General features: G+C 44.3%; 1 protein-coding gene across 1 annotated transcript in view; it reads right to left on the reverse strand.

The window, feature by feature from the left end:
• ZCCHC24 (zinc finger CCHC-type containing 24) overlaps positions 1-6,323 on the reverse strand; it is a 153,028-nt gene extending 146,705 nt beyond the window's left edge. Inside the window, exon 1 of the mRNA XM_074958678.1 lies at positions 5,766-6,323. Within this exon, the coding sequence (XP_074814779.1) occupies positions 5,766-6,005 (240 nt within the window). The 5' untranslated portion in view covers positions 6,006-6,323. The remainder of the gene's footprint in view (positions 1-5,765) is intronic.
• Positions 6,324-17,376: the final 11,053 nt, after the last annotated feature.

The raw sequence follows: 17,376 nt of genomic DNA on the forward strand, positions 1-17,376 counted from the left end.
GAGATGGATAACAAGTCACCTGATCCATTCCCCTGCAAGTACAAGTTAGGTCCCTACACTGTTTTTACTAGTGCTCAGTTTAATTTGAAGAGTCCGAACCTACGGGACTCCCATCACTTCCCTTCAAAGGGAAAATCCACCAGCTTTTAGACTTTACTTTGGGGAAGCCATTCTTGATATTTTGCCTTGATTTCCCTTTTTTGATTTCATCCCACTTTCTTATGTGCACCACCATAAGTAATTCCTCTCAATACTTACTATTTACATCTTTCACATATTAATATACAGTAATATTCCTCCAGACTTTTAATCATTGCTTTGCTAAAAGTATAATTAGTCATTCTGATCATCTGCACATATTCCACTTTGGCTCTCTGTCTGGTAATGAATGAGGTGCTCAGAGCCACCTAACTACAGCAAATGCAACACTTCTGCTACAGTTTATTATCTGGTTTCAGAGTAGCAGCCGTGTTAGTCTGTATCTGCAAAAAGGAAAGGAGGACTTGCGGCACCTTAGAGACTAACCAATTTATTTGAGCATAAGCTTTCGTGAACTACAGCTCACTTCATCGGATGCATGCAGTGGAAAATACAGTGGGGAGATTTATATACACAGAGAACATGAAACAATGGGTGTTACCATACACACAGTTTATTATCTGTATAATAGCAATGCCTAGAGGCCCAAGCCCCATTGTACAAACATGTAATCAAAGGCCCCAAAGATTTTACAATCAAGTTGAGCTACAGATATACAGGACTATTTCCTACTCCCTCAGGTAATTAAAGTTTGTCTGTATGCAGTCAAAATTACAAAGGACTTTTTTGTTGTTGTTGCCATGTAACATTTTCAGTTTGCATCTGATCTACTGTCCCCATCACACCTATATTTCTTCCTCCCACTGAATATCAGTGCATGGGAGTATCTTTTCCCGGTGTATATGTACTTACCTTTTACTATAGTTAATTTCATTTTGTTACTTTCTGCTCATATTGTTAGCCACACTTAGGCACATGAATCTCTGTTTAGGCACATACAGGCTGATTTGAGGCAAGTAAAGTTGATGTTTAGGTAGAAAAAAAATAGAGAGATTTTAAGCAAATAGGGCCTCAAGTATCTTTGTATTGTCTCTCTCCTCACTGGCATTCACATTTCCCAGTTTAATAATACCTGTTAATTTAATTAACATTAACCCTTTTCTCTTTGGAACCTCACTAATGTGAGGATGGGCTGGTGGTCTTCAGCTACCTAGCATTCTTCCATTACAATAGGTGTTAGTACTACTTCCCACTGGACATCCATTAGATTTTTTAATTCCCCCTGCCACCTGCCAAATAAATTGCCTTTCTAAACTGGTGAATCCATTCCTTACAATGGTGAATTCATGTAGCTCATGTTTTCTCATTACCAATTAGTTCTTCCTTGTCTGTAAGAAGTTGATCTGGGAGGTCACAGGGTACCAAGTTATCTTCTAGTTACGCTTTTATAATCAGTAAATACTTGCAGTTATGCATGTTAAAATAATGGTAAATAGACCAGATGTAGCAGGGCTGTTGCAGAGGAAGGATTTCCCCTCTCTCCAGTGCCATGTACAGCACTGCACAAATGGTTGTGTATCATAAAGACATGGTGCTTCCTCTCAAGTATAGGATTGGCCTCTGCTGGAGTTAGGACACTGAACTTGATAAGCCAAATCTGTTATGGTGTGGTAAACCCCATGTCCCTATGTAATGGTGGCTCTCTCTACAGGACCACATTCTGTACCAATTTGGTAGGCAGCCTGTTGAAAGTGAGTATGGAAAACAACATACAAATCGGCCACACCATTATCCCAGGTCTCTCAATTACTGACACAGTTACCCGGCTGACTCTCAACTACATTAAATCTCTTGTAAGCAACCCTACAACAAACCTCAAATACTTGCCTCCAAAGAACCAGGTTATAATGAAAGTTAAGTTGAGTTAAATAGCATCGTTGCTGTTCCAAAATGCCTTCATTTCATATCTTGGGCAATAACTACTCCAGTAAAATTTTATTTAAAATCAGGTCTGTTTTGTGAAATGAGTCTCACAGATGGAACAAAACATTCATTGTCAATGTACTGTTTAAACCTTTATTGTTGCCTTTTTGTTGGTACAAGGAGCTTTTATGCACCAAACAGCTGTATTCATCATGTTTATCTAGAAGGCATCCAGTGTAGTGGAAAAAAGTCTGGAGGACAAAAATCTTGGTTAAGTGCACAAGTACTTTGTGGATGCCGGCATTTTTTTCTGTCCAGTTCCTTTGGTCAGCATGCAAGTCACATACACAGGCACTACCATGCAGACTTGCAAGTCCTGTATAATAGCAACTTTTCATGAACTGTCTACTTTTCCAAGCGATCGCCTCTGAAAATTTTTTCAGCTGCACGACAACATGCTGTACACATGCTTATTATATTCCCTATGATCCTATCATTTCTCAATCTGTTGCTATTTTGGCCTCTCATTAAGTCACTCTCCAAATATTGTGTACAAGCTATGCGTCAATCATTGTCACAGCTCAGCCTGAAGCTAAGCAAGCCAGTTCAAAACTAGGAGGAAAAATCGCCAACCAAAGTAAGCACTATATTGAAAACAGTTAACAGTTTAACTTTGGAAAGCTATTTGTGTTCCAAAGGCATCACACAAACCCACTTGATGTAAAAGAAATATATGGCACCATTGCTCCCGAAAATAATTGTACACAGTCTAACTACTAGGTATGTACTTAATGGCATTTGAAACTGTTGACAAAAACAGACATTAGAATTTCAAGAATTAAGAATATGACATTGGAAGAAATCCTCTTGAGGTTTTTCCTGCCAAGAAACGTTCAAGCTTCCAACTTCTGGACAGAGTGGAGAAGTGTATCAGCTTGAGCTTTTTTGAGCTACAGCATGTCTAAATTTTTGGTGATTCTTAAATGAAAGATGCTGTAGAAGAGCAAATTCTTGATTAACAAGTACAATAGACACACTAATGTGAAATTAAAAAAGTGCCTCAGATCAATTGCATGCTCTGGTCAATTGCTGTCAGAAGCAGGAGAATGCATTTGTGAAAATTGCAAACAAGCCTGATCCTCTGTAAATATGAAGTATCCTCATGGAATCATGACTCCATGTTTCCTGGATATTGAATCCTACAGACTTTGTACAGTGTTCGCATTCTCAGCTGATGTGAATGAAGTGCTTTATGAAGTTGTTACAAGAGTGAAAGGAGTAAAACACAGTTGCATCTGCATGCTCCCTACCTGAGTGGGGGCCCTAGCAGACATGTAGCACAGGTAAATTTAGCAGTCAGACTCACCATGAGTGCTTGGTGAGGATGGGGTTGATAAAGCTGTAGTTTGCAACATACAACAGAAGCAGCCATCTGGAAGTGGCCTAGTAAACCCAGGGACTGAGCCTTGAAGTAGAGATGGTGAGAATAGGTTTTGGACATAGAGAAAGAACTAGAGAGAAATGTTTCCCAGAGGGTGATGTTTCTGATGGAAAGAAGGATGACACCCTAGTTACAAATTGTACAGTGGGCACAGAAAGAAGGAACCTTACAAAGACCAAAAATCTCTACCAAGAGCTCTGTTCCTGGGACACAATTTCCCAGCTTCCCTAGCTGCAGCCACACATTACTTTTGGCTAGTTTTACATTAGGGGGAAAACACTTCACTCTGAACAGAATGGATTCTAACATTAGCAAATGCTGAGCTGCACAGTGTTCTCAACCCCCTAATGAGAAAGACTACGAAGACTGAAACTCTGGATTCTCAACTCTGTCTCGAAACCAGAATGTGTGCAACTCAAATGCAAAATGACAATATCAGTCAACTTGGAACTGACAGGTGTGCAGTTCTGTGTTTGACTCCCACTGCCTGCTGACTTTGCTAAAAGAACACTGCTTTTGAATTCTGCATTTTTCACCTTTTTAAAGGAATTACACTGAGTAAGAATTTGGACATGGAACTTCTCAATGTTGAATAACTTCCTTTTAAAAAATAGCAGACTTGTCCATTTGGGGCTACATTTGCTTCTGCAAAACATTCCATTATTAAATGAAGTCTAACTGAATTTTAAACTTGTTTCCTTGGTGGTTCTTCCTAATCGCATCACTAGTAACCCATTAATAAAATTATGCCAAAAATTTGGCTGCTGATTTTAACTGAAGATTCCTTAGCTTTGGTTCCTCTGCCAAAATAATAATAAAAGAATAAAGAGTCCTATACTTTAAAGTGGAAGCTCCTTTTAAGCTGTTCCTTAGTTTAAATAGGCTTCAGGAATGTTCTGAAACTCCATTACCTAAGAATTGCCATACTGCATTGGACTCAACATCCATCTATTCCAGTATCCTATCTTCTACAGTGGGCAGCATCAGGTGAAAGTGAAAGAATGACACCACATTAGGTCTTGTCCTGATCGCTAGTAGTTAGAGAGGGTCTTAAAACCCGAACCAGGAGGTTTTATATCTCTTTTACAATTTTTGCCATATTCTTGATACCCATTTAAATTTCCAAACCCTTTTTAAATATTAAGTTCTTGGCCTCTGGAATTCCATGGGTCAGTGAGTTCCACAGTTTAAATACTTCCCCACACAACAGATTTCCTGTATCAGTTTTTAATGTCATTGACTGTTCCCTTTTTCTTGTGGTATGAGACAGGGAGAACAGAAGATTCTGCTGTAGACCATTATTTTATGTACTTTTATCACATCCCTTCATCACCTCTTTTCTAAAGTAAACAATCCCAATGTTTTCAGTCTCCCATCATTACTGATTAAAATGTTCAGCTTCAGTTCTACCACCTGCATGCTATTTATTTAAGTAAGATCTGTATCTAACAATGGTATCCTGTATTTCCAGTTCTAATTTTAAGCATGAGAGGGATGTTTTAAACTTCAGTAATTTCACTGACTTAAAATGTTATAATGTATTTGTTGTCCTTCCCCTCCTCCCCCTCCTGTTATTAGTAGTTATACCCTATCTGGTTCAGCTCCGGGATAGCAATGCAAATAAATCAGTGTAATCGTTTACCAGATTGTCAACAGAAGTTGTGTGCCTCGCACACTCCGGGGGGAGGGGGTTTGAAAATATATAATTTAAATACAGGCCATACCTCCCGCACAGAAGCCAACGGTAATTCCCCACCCACCCCCAACCTGAAAGTGAAATAAACTTTGTTACAACGTTGGTTGCATTCCCATCTGAACACAATGCTGAGCGCAATTCATTTGCGCAGACTTGGCAACATCAGCAACAGCAGAAAGTTACAGCTAAAGCTGCATTTTTACTGGTTGGAAAAAATAAAAAGCCATTTCCAACAAAACTGAGGGCTTTAGGGCAAGATCCGAAATTGGAGAGACAAACCAGGATCACTGGTTAAATATCCTGCACTGGTTATTTTTCACCGATTTAGAAGCAGGGAAGTCTTTCTCCAGCGCTTAAGTCCTCCCCCTGTACTTTACAAAAACGATTAAAAGCAAAGGCTCCCTTTGGTCCGGACAGCTTTTGTTTAAAAAAGCAGGAATCCAACTCTAGAAAAACGGGAGAAACTTCTCAAACATCATGGCGGTTGGGGCTAAATTTCAGAGTGAACTTTCTGCGATTCTTTTGCAAAGCGATCACAGATTGCAGGTCGGCTCCTCTGGCAGCAGAGACACTGTCCCCCCTCCCGGCTCGGCTCAGACGGCGTGCGAAACGATTGCACCCAGCCTAGCGAGCCCACTCGGCAGCCACAGGGGGAAAGGCACCTACCTCGTTCCTCTGGAGCTGGAAGAAGCTGTTCAGATAGCTGGAATTGAGGGACGAGCCCAGCTCCGGGCTGTTCTTGGTGTAGCTGAGATCGGGGTGCTGGGAAGAAGAGGGCTCGGGTCTGAAGGCATCAAAGGCGCTGGCCTGGTGGGTGTCTTGCAGCGACAGATAGACCCAGTTGAGGAGCTGGGCAGGCTGGTAGACAGAAGCAGCACTGGTGTCTATGGCTGACAACAAGCTCATCTTTCCCCAAAACTCTGCCGCCTGCCTGGGTCTCTGTGTTCCCCCTCCCTCCTCTCCTCTCCTCTCCTCTCCTCTCCTCGCTCACTGCCTCCGGTCAGCTCTCCCCGGGATGTTTTCTCCACCCCACGCGCTTCTGCTGGGTCCTTCTCGCTTAGGGGGAGGGGTGCTGCTCTTTATTTTGCTTTAATCCGGCCAGCCCCACACTTTCGTCTCTCCCCCTCCCTCCCCTTCCTAAGGCGATCCGAGCCCCCCGAGCCCCGAGGCACTGCACCGCACGGGCATAGCTGCTGCCGCGGCTGCAAAGTTAGCAGGAAACTTTCTTGTGTGGGTTTTTTTCCCCCTCGTTTTCCTTTTGCTGCCAGATCCGCTATCTGACTTTATTCCCACTCCCCCAGGCAGCCCTGGAGGGGCGGGGCTGATTGACTATGCAACAGCAGCCGATCCAGTCCGCGGGTCATCTCGCTGCATATGGAGCGCCGGGGCGGGGAGATGGAAGTCCGGCGCTGCCTGGAAAGCTGAATGGACTGGCTAATTTGAATATGTATGAGGCTACAGGCCAATCAGTGGACGGTGCCGCCTCCTTCCCTCCCTGCGGGGGGCGGACGCGAGACGAGTGGCGGCGGAAGGGAATGGAACGCAGCGCGGCTTGGCTCCGAAGTGTGGGTGTTTGTCCGTGCATCTTATGTGCAAACTTTTACCGTGCGTTTGTGGGTCTGTCTCTCGCTGCGTGGGTTTCCTTTGTGATCTTCCTGGAGAAGGGCTCGCCTACCAGCCGGGACTCCAGTCCCGTGAGGGTGTTTTCATGGTGCCGTGGTAGCTTGCAGTCCCCTCTTCATTTCTCAGGTTTCAGAGTAGCAGCCGTGTTAGTCTGTATTCGCAAAAAGAAAAGGAGTACTTGTGGCACCTTAGAGACTAACCAATTTATCTGAGCATAAGCTTTCGTGAGCTACTTGTGCTCAAATAAATTGGTTAGTCTCTAAGGTGCCACAAGTACTCCTTTTCTCTTCATTTCTGTTTCTCACCAGAGCTAAGGACTCATTATTGGTGGGCCTGTCTCATTCAATTTTTGTCAAAACGCCAGGTCCGCAAAAGGTTCCTTGGCTATTGAGGCTGTGCCAAGACCTTGCAGAGTGAAGGTTTCCCAAATAAGGCAGGAGAGTGGTGTGAGCTCGGAAAGCCAGCTAGGTAGACTGGGATTGGCTTCTTGAGGAGCCATGGTGCAGTTAGCATACAATGAAGGGATAACTACCTAGGCCTTTTAAGGAGTCAACAGCAGAAAAGCGGAAGAGGGGTTATTCTTCTTTTGGGAAAGTGCCTGAGTGGGGTAATTACTGCTCCAAAAGCTTTTCCATCCTGCCTTCTCTGTACTGTCTGAAGATTGTGGCAGAGTAGCCATTTCTCACTACAAATCCCATGGCAATGAAACCAAGACTTTTTTCAAAGCTAGAGTCTCTGCGTGAAGGTAACGATTTACATTTGAGCAAAACCCCTTGAGTTATCAGAGGCTAAAAACACAACCACCTTCCCAGAATGTATTTGCTTTGTTTTGGTTTTAAGAATCCCATCATTTTCTTTGCTTAGATAACTGAAAAACATCAACACTTTGACCCTTCAGACTTGGCTTATGAGTCGGCCTTAACGAGTGCTATGTGTGCTATTCACATGGAAGAAAAATGTTGTTCTGAAAAAGCAAAGTTACAAATGTTTTGGAAATGCAGGGCTGAGTGTGCACAGTAGAAAATACCATTAAGCTGTCAGCTAAAAACTCAAAAGATGGATGTGTTTTGCATATGGGAGTAGCTAGTTAACTGCACAGCTATCTGGTTACAGGAATTTATAAACTCAGTTGCTGAAGATGGAGCTTGTAAAGTCCAGAGGCTTGGAGCAAGGGATGGTGGAGTTTGTAAAATGAAGCAAGATGCTAAAGGCCTTATCTGCTGAGAAGCTGGATCAGTTTTGTATACTGGTATATTTAAAACAATACCCCCCCCACACACACACAGACACACAGTTGGGATGCAGTTGTACTGGTATAAAATGGTTTATATCAGTATAACTGTTTCCAGTATAGGAAGAGCAATAAGCTATACTGGTGAAAGGACCGTTTATACCAGTATAGCTGTTCACACAAGTGGTTGTACTGATAAATAACACCACTCTTTAACCAATATAGTTATGCCAGTACAAAAGCAGGCCTTAGTGGTTCTGCAAGCCCATTATCTCTGGAATAAGGAATTACTGAGATCTGCTGATAAGGGTGAATGAGACACAAAATACTGTCCCTGCCTCAAGAGCTCACACTTCAACAGGCAGGCAGAGCGGTGCACTCGGAAGCCCAGATGAGCGCTTGAAATTGTGTCTTTGGTATAATGGACTCCCTTTTTTTGTGCATGTTAATTACCATGTCACACACGGAGTATTTTCTGTCCCAGTTTTCCTGGATAAATAAAAGGTGTCAGGTCTTGTTCATGGGTCAGATCCAGCCCTCATTTGGCATCTTGACCTCTCACTGAAGGTAATGAGAGTCCTTAACAAAAATGGATACGACATGGCTTGTGTGATGAGTATCAAAAATATAGAGTGTGTGGCTGATTTAATGTTGCACTTGTTTAATTTTTGTTGTGTTCTGACCGGGTTGTCAAACTTAACATTGCACTAACTCTGGTGACTTGTTTTTTAAACTGAATAATGGAATAACATTATACACTGGGGTATACAGTGAGCCAATTGGAAACTTATTTGTTGTCTTTGGCGCTTAGGCATTCCCTATTATTGTAATGTATGAGCCCCAGACAATCTTTAATGTATATATCCTCACAACACCCCACTACGGTAAGGCAGTGCTATTATCCCCATTGTATGGAGGGGAAGCTGAGGCACTGAGAGACTAAGTGACTTGCCCAAGGTCAAACAAGAAGCCTGTGGCAGAGCTGAGACATGAACCTGGATCTTGGAGATCACAGCCTAGTATCCTAACCAGTGGGCACTATCCTTATTCTGCCAGCAAGTGCAATACACACCATGATCACTATCTTCCCTTCATATCAGCGTTCTGGATCTTTTCTCTCATCATTCCCAGCCCCTTTCCCCCCTGCATCTCCTTGTGCATTCTTCACTCATTCCCTGCATTGAACTTGGAGCAGAAGGGGGATGCAGACCTGGAAGGAGCTAATCTCCAGAGTGGCCAGGAGAGGCACCGCAAGTCAACCCCATGACACACAGATGCAATTGTAGTCATCTTCTGGCTTTTTAGGGCTTCTTTTTTTCTGGCTTGTTCAGAATGCTGGTCTTTGGCACCCAAGTGGCTGTCCAGAGTACATGCACAAAGCTCTCCAAGGAAAATAGAAGGAGTATTTCATGAGGGCGGGAGGAGTTCCTGGTATATAGGAAGGAGACTATTCCAGGATTACACAGCAGCATGAGGAAAGATACAGCATCCTCAGGATCATCCACTGAGTCCACCGGGGTGGTCTCATACTCCTGTTTTATAGCTTCTCCCTACCTGAGCTCTGATTGGCACAGTTCTCAAATTATGAATATTTGTAACTCCACTCACAGTGGAAATTTACTCTCCAGATCACAGGGAAATACTGATCGGCCCACTAAATACCAGTCCTTCCTTGTGGATGGTTCTGGGCACTTGAAGTAAATGGCCTTGCTCTCTCTTTGCTTGTGTATGCAGAGATACAAACCACCTGGAATCCATTGATTTCTCAACAGTGCAGTGCCAAAAGACATGTGGGTTTCATGAACAGAAGTCTTGGATAGTTGATTTGTTCTTTGTGGGGGCGGGGTGGTGGGAAGGAAATTGGGGTAGAGTGGGATGGTGGGGGAGGTATGTAATAAGGGAGAAGGAGCAGAATGTGCCACGAGAGAGGAGTGCCTCTGTGGCAAAGCAGAAGCTGGTGGGAAGAAGGGACCACATTTTTCAGAGTGCTGCTTCTAGTGTTCAGTTCAACACCTGGGAACAGGAGAAAGAAACTGACATGGGCGCAGGTCATAAAAGACCCTATTTGGAAATATTTGCAAATTCCTGTACCCCTGGGTAAAAAGGAACCCATGCCAAATGCAAATTGTATAAAAAAGAGATGCAAGGCCTGGTTGTCAGAGTGAAACAACCTTATGAAAAATGCTCCTCAGAAGGCAGACGAAGTAACTTAGGACAGTGATTCTCAAAGGCTGTCCACCGCTTGTTCAGGAAAGCCCCTGGCGGGCCGGATCGGTTTGTTTACCTGCCGCATCTGCAGGTTGGGCCGATCGCGGCTCCCACTGGCTGCGGTGCGCTGCTCCAGACCCAATGGGGGCTGCGGGAAGCGGCACAGGCCGAGGGACGTGCTGGCCGCCGCTTTCCACAGCCCCCATTGGCCTGGAGCAGCAAACCGCAGCCAGTGGGAGCTGCGATTGGCCAAAACTGCAGACGCGGCAGGTAAACAAACCGGTCCTGCCCGCTAGGGGCTTTCCCTGAACAAGCAGTAGACCGGCTTTGAGAACCACTGACTTAGGCGACTCTTGTCTCATTTTCAAGAGACTTAGGTGAATAGGCACTTAAGCTTCAGTCACTTTCACTTAGGCATATTTGAAAAGTTTTCTACTCTGACCTGAAATAATCAGTTTAATTCATTGACTACAGTTAATCCCTCTGTTCCTTTACTAAATCATCTAGTTGTAAATGTGCAACATGCTTTGATAGAAGTTTATGTATCCAAAACACTTAAGGTTGTTTTGTTTAAACCACATCCAACAGCACGTAACATTTACCTTAATTAACTGAATTCCAGTTACCATCCCTAATGCAGCTTGATACAAATCATGAGCAAAAAATTATCTCGTAAATAAGCAATATATCATGCGCCATTTTCTAACATACTAAAAATATACAATAATAAGAATCTGAAAATATTAAGCTATATAATTGCTAAAATGTGTGTATATATAGTATACACTCCTAGCTAGCAAAAAGATGCACCACATCTAGTGTAAAGGCTCTATTTAGCTGTAAATCAACGTGTTTTAAAAGTTATATCAACTAATGAGAATGTACCTTTTGTTTAGGAATAACTGAAGTGCAAATGGAAAAGTTGATTTTAAATCAATGATTGATTGAAATCGAGGATTTCCACTTGGTGATTTAAATTGCCTTGATTTAAATAAATCTTCCCTGATCACAAGTGGGAGGAGGAGACAAAGGGAGTATCAAAGAGAACAACGTTTCATTAATAAGAGCAATGGCTTCCATGACCCTTCAAAATGGAACTCCCAATCTTTGCTACAAAGTACTGTAGAAAGGGACTGCCTTCAACCCATGTGCACAATTCCCCCTGGGAGTTATGCATATGGACTCAATGCTTTTTTTGCCTTGGTCTTCACAGACAAGGTCAGCTCCCAGATTGCTGCACTGGGCAGCACAGTGTGGGGAGGAGGTGAGCAGCCCTCAGTGGTGAACGAACAGGTTAAGGACTATGTAGAAAAGCTGGACATGGACAAGTCCAATGCATCCAAGTGTACTGAGGGAGTTGGCTGATGTGATTGAAGAGCCATTGACCATTATCTTTGAAAACTCGTGGTGATCAGGGGAGGTCCTGGACGATTGGAAAAAGGCATATAGAGTGCCCATCTTTTAAAAAGGGAAGAAAGAGAATCCTGGAAACTACAGACTGGTCAGCCTCACCTCAGTCCCCGGAAAAATCATGGAGCAGGTCCTCAAGGAATCTATTTTGAAGCATTTGGAGGAGAGGAAGGTGATCAGGAACTGTCAACATGGATTCACCAAGGGCAAGTCATGCCTGACCAACCTTATTGCCTTCTGTGATGAGATAACTGCCTCTGTGGATATGGGGAAAGTGGTGGACATCATGTAGCTTGACATTAACAAAGCTTTTGATACAGTCTCCCACGGTATTCTTGCCAGCAAGTTAAAGTAGTATGGATTGGATGAATGGACTCTAAGGTGGATAGAAAGCTGGCTAGATCATTGGGCTCAACGGGTAGTGATCAATGGCTTGATGTCTAGTTGGCAGACGGTATCAAGTGGAGTGCCCATGAGGTTGGGTCTGGGGCCAGTTTTTTTCAACATCTTCATTAATGATCTGGATGATGGACGGATTGCACCCTCAGCAAGTTTGTGGTTGACACCAAGCTGGGGGGAGAGGTAGGTACGCTGGAGGGTAGGGACACAGTCCAGAGTGACCTATACAAATTGGAGTATTGGGCCAAAAGAAATCTGATGAGGTTCAACAAGGACAAGTGTAGAGTCCTGCACTGAGGATGGAAGAATCCTATGCACTGTTACAGGCTGAGGACCAACTCGCTAAGTGGCAGTTCTGCAGAAAAGGACCTGGGGATTACAGTGGATGAGAAGCTGGATATGAGTCAACCGTGTGTCCTTGTTGCCAAGAAGGCTAAGGGCATATTGGGCTGCATTAGTAGGACCATTGCCAGCAGATCAAGGGAAGTGATTATTCCCCTCTAATCGGCACTGGTAAGGCCACATCTGGAGTATTGAGTCCAGGTTTGGGCCCCTACTACAGAAAGGATGTGGGCAAATTGGAGAGAGTACAGTGGAGGGCAACAAAAATGATTAGGGGGCTGGGGCACATGACTTATGAGGAGAGGCTGAGGGAACTGGTCTTATTTAGTCTGCAGAAAAGAAGAGTGAGGGGGAATTTGATAGCAGCCTTCAACTACCTGAAGGGGGGTTCCAAAGAGGATGCAGCTCAGTGGTTCTCAGTGGTGGCAGATGACAGAACAAGGAGTAATGGTCTCAAGTTGCAGTGGGGGATGTCTAGGTTGGCTATTTGGAGAAACTATTTCACTAGGAGGTGGTGAAGCACTGGAATGGGTTACCTAGGGAGGTGGTGGAATCTCCATCCTTAGAGATTTCTAGAGCCCAGTGTGACAAAGCCCTGGCTGGAATAATTTAGTTGGGGTTGGTCCTGCTTTGAGCAGGAGGTTGGACTAGATGACTTTCTGAGGTCTCCTTTAACCCTAATCTTCTATGATTCTGTGATTCTATGGACTGAAAGCAGTGTCTGATCCTTGGATTGCAATAATTTAACAAACGTTAATGTAGCCTTACTGCACGGAGATAGTTAAGTACCCTTTAGGGACAAATCCTGCTTACCTTTCTCCTGAGTAGTCCCACTGAAATCAAAGCATGAGCAGAGCGCTTAAGTGACATGATCCACATCTTAAAACAAGTCAGTGGCAGAGCCAGGAATAGGATTTGGGGACTTCTAATCCTGGTCTCTGAACCCTAAGCAGCCTGTTATAAAAAACTGTGATGTTACAAATGTTACAAGAGGATTAGCCTATGTGCTTTGACAAATGATAGATAAAAATCTGCATCTCTAGATGGACCATTTGCAGTATTCTTATAGTCTCTTTACAAGAGCTGGTCATCCAAATGTATTATGCACAATTTATATTTCTAATGTGGCTCCAGATTAGACCAGAGTCTCAAAATGGGGTAGGGATAAAGCACCCTGAAATGTGCAAGTGAGCGTAACAGTGCTAATACATAAACAAGATACAAAGTAATTCTCTGGTTTGTGGACTTATATATATAATATGACTTTATAAACATCTCCTGGGCTCTGCAGCCAAAATGTACATGCAGTGTTCCAAGCGAATGGGTTTCACATGACCGGGGAGTTCTCATTTTATTATGAAATTATTTAATTATGCTATTGGAAGTGCATATAAAATTCTTGAAATTATAAGAAGACTTCTCCAAAACACATCTAAGTCCTTAAAACGAATTCATATGTGGCTTTTGGAGTGCCTGATATACAAGTGGCATGTGTCCTGGATATGTAGATACAGCAGTTCTTTCGCCTCAAGAACTGAAGGCAGGTCAGACATACTCCTTATCTGGAAAGAAATGCATTTAATTTAGCATATTATAAACTGTTTGCTGCAGGTGCATAAGGACTAGATTGTGTCCAGGTGCTCAAGGAGGGGAGGATGCACTCCTGCCTTGCACTCCTAAATAGAAGCGAGGTATAAAATTACAACCCCTGCGCTCCCTGGATTATAGGGACTGCTCCCTATGTGCCTCTGCCTCTTCTGGGGAGCAAGACAGCGGAGCAGGGGCCTTGAGGTGTGGGGATGAGGCACTGCTATGGCCTCTCTCCTCCTCAGGGAATGGGCGAATTTGCTGCTCTCTCTGGAATGGTAAATCAAGATGGTTCACTCATCCTGGGAACTGGGAAGCTCTGGGAAGAATTCTGTCACTTTGCGCTGCATCAATACAAGGTTTTGCCTAAATGATATGACTGATGCTAACATTTCCTCCTGCCCCTTCCCCTCAGGTTCTCAGAATCAGCTTTGTATCCCTGACACTTTAATTCCTTATAGGCCCCTAGACACCTCTCCCCTCCTTCATTTGGTTGTGTAATGAAAACGTAAACATGTTGGTTCTATACTCACTGGCCTATGCATTGACTTTTAATCGGCTTTATAAACCTCTTTGAAACAGTGCTACTCTATTTAACTACACTACTCTGGCATTGTTGTTAATGTAGCCTCACACTGTACAAGGCAGCACAAATGGAGGAAGGGGAGACAGCATGGCAGATAGAGACACACACCCTGTGTGTGGGAGAGAGAGAGAGAGATGCACATTGCCCCTTTAAGTACGCTGACCCCACTCTAAGTACACTGCCTTTAAAAAGATCAGGAAATTGAGACCGCAGCTGTGGCCAGCAAGCTCTCTCCATCCTGAGCCCTGTCATGTCCCCACCCTGCTCTAAATGGAAATAGGGTAAGAGGGGGGCAGGAGTAGGGGGGAGGGGGACACCCTGACATTAGGCCCTCTCTCAGGGCCATCCCTAGCTATTCTGGGGCCCTATGCAGCCCCCCGTGGGAGGGGCAGGCCTCTGTGGGGGTGTAGGGGCTGGCCCCAGGCCTCTGCGGGGGGGGTGTGCCTTGGGGGGCTAGGGGGAACCACTCCCCGACACTCACCGGCAGCCCTATATGTCAGGGCTGGGCCACTGCACTTCCTGCTGCTGGTGAGTGCAGGCCCAGCTCTGTTGTACTCCTCAGGGGAGTGGGGGTGGGCCTGGGGTGGAGCAGGGGTGGGGAAGGGGCGGGGCGGAGCAGGGGTGGGGGCTTTGGGGAAGGGTTGAGTAGGGGTGGGGCAGGGGCAGGAAGAGGTGGGGCTGGGGCATAGGCCATGGAGAAGAGGCAGAGCAGGGGCTGGAGCAGCACACAGCTGCGCAGGGCACCAGGAAATTTGGTGCCCTAAATTTTCTGGTGCTCTACGCAGCTGCGTACTTTGCATTTGGGTAAGGACGGCCCTGCTCCCTCTTACCCGCCGCCCCTGCACAGCAAGCAGGTGGCTCCCGGGAGCAGCTCCAAGACAGAGGGCAGGAGCAGCACATGGCACTGGGGGGAGGGACAGCTGAACTGCTAACAATTGTTAGCCTGCTGCACAGGGAACTTAGGGGAGCGGAGAGCTGATGGGGGGCTGCCGGTCCACCCTGGTTCCAAGCCCCCACCAGCTAGCTGCAACGGGCTGCTCTTCCTGCAAGCAATGGACAAAGCAAGCATTATAAGGGAGCATTGCGCAACTTTAAACAAACGTGTTCCCTAATTGATCAGCAACATAACAACGAAACAACATTAACTGGGATGACTTTAAGTGAGGAGTTACTGTATGTGGAACAGCACAGGTCCCAGTACAGATTCTTGCAGGACCCCGTCATTTACCTCTTTCCATTGCTGAAACTCACCATTTATTCCTATCCTTTGTTTCTTGTCTTTTGACCAGTTAGTGATCCATGAGATGACCTTTCCTCTTATCCTATGATTGCTTACTTTGATGAGGTCCCTCACCAAAGGCTCTTAAAGTCCAAGTACATTATATCCACTGTATCACTCTTGTCCACATGTTTGTTGACTCCCTCAAATAATTCCAATAGATTGGTGAGGCAGGATTTCCCTTTACAAAAGGTGTGTTAATGCTTTACCAACACATCATGTTCCATTATGTATCTGTTAATTGTGTTTTTTACTATAGTTTTAACCAATTTGCTTGGTACTTAAGTTCGTCTTACTGACCTGTAATTGCCAGGATCGCCTCTGGTGCCTCCAGTCATCTGGTACAGAGGCTGATTTAAGCAGTAGGTTACATGCCACGGTTGGTAGTTCTGCAATTTCATCTTTAAGAACATAAGAATAGCCATACTGGGTCAGACCAAAGGTCCATCTAGCCCAGTATCCTCTCTTCCGACAGTGGCCAGTGCCAGCTGCCCAGAGGGAATGAACAGAACAAGTAATCATCAAGTGATCCATCCTTGTCACTCATTCCCAGCTTCTGGCAAACAGAGGCTAGGGACACCATTCCTGCTCATCCTGCCTAATAGCCATTGATGGACCTATCCTCCATGAATTTATCTAGGTCTTTTTCGAACCCTGTTATCATCTTGGCCTTCACAACATCCTCTGGCAAGGAGTTCCACAAGTTGACTGTACGTAGTGTGAAGAAATACTTCCTTTTATTTGTTTTAAACCTGCTGCTTATTAATGTCATTTGGTGACCTATAGTTCTTGTGTTATGAGAAGTAGTAAACAACACTTCCTTATCTACTTTCTCTACACCAGTCATGACTTTATAGACCTCAATCATATCTCTCCTTAGCCGTCTCTTTTCCAAGCTGAAAAGTCCCAGTCTTATTAATCTCTCCTCATACGGAAGCTGTTCCATACCCCTCATCATTTTTTTGCCCTTTTCTGAACCTTTTCCAATATATCTTTTTTGAGATGGGACGACCACATCTGCACACAGTATTCAAGATGTGGGCGTACTATGGATTTATATAGAGGCAACGTGATATTTTCTATCCTATTATCTATCCCTTTCTTAATTATTCTGAGCATTCTGTTCGCTTTTTTGACTGCCGCTGCACATTGAGTGGATGTTTTCAGAGAACTATCCAAAATGACTCCAAGATCTCTTTCTTGAATGGTAACAGCTAATTTAGACCCCATCATTTTATATGTATAGTTGGGATTATGCTTTCCAATGTACATTACTTTGCATTTATTTAAATGTCATCTGCTATTTTGTTGCCCAGTCACCCAGTTTTGAGAGATCCTTTTGTAGCTCTTTGCAGTCTCCCTGGGTCTTAACTATCTTTTTAGTAATTTTGTATCATCTGCAAATTTTGCCACCTCACTGTTTACCCCTTTTTCCAGATCATTTATGAATATGTTGAATAGGACTGGTCCCAGAACAGACCGCTGGGGGACACCACTATTTAACCTCTCTCCATTCTGAAAACTGACCATTTTATTCCTACCTTTTGTTTCCTATCTTTTAACCAGTTACCAGTCCACGAGAGCACCTTCCCTCTTATCCTGTGACAGCTTA

This window comes from Natator depressus, chromosome 7, assembly GCF_965152275.1.
Source record: "Natator depressus isolate rNatDep1 chromosome 7, rNatDep2.hap1, whole genome shotgun sequence".
NCBI lineage: Eukaryota > Metazoa > Chordata > Testudines > Cheloniidae > Natator > Natator depressus.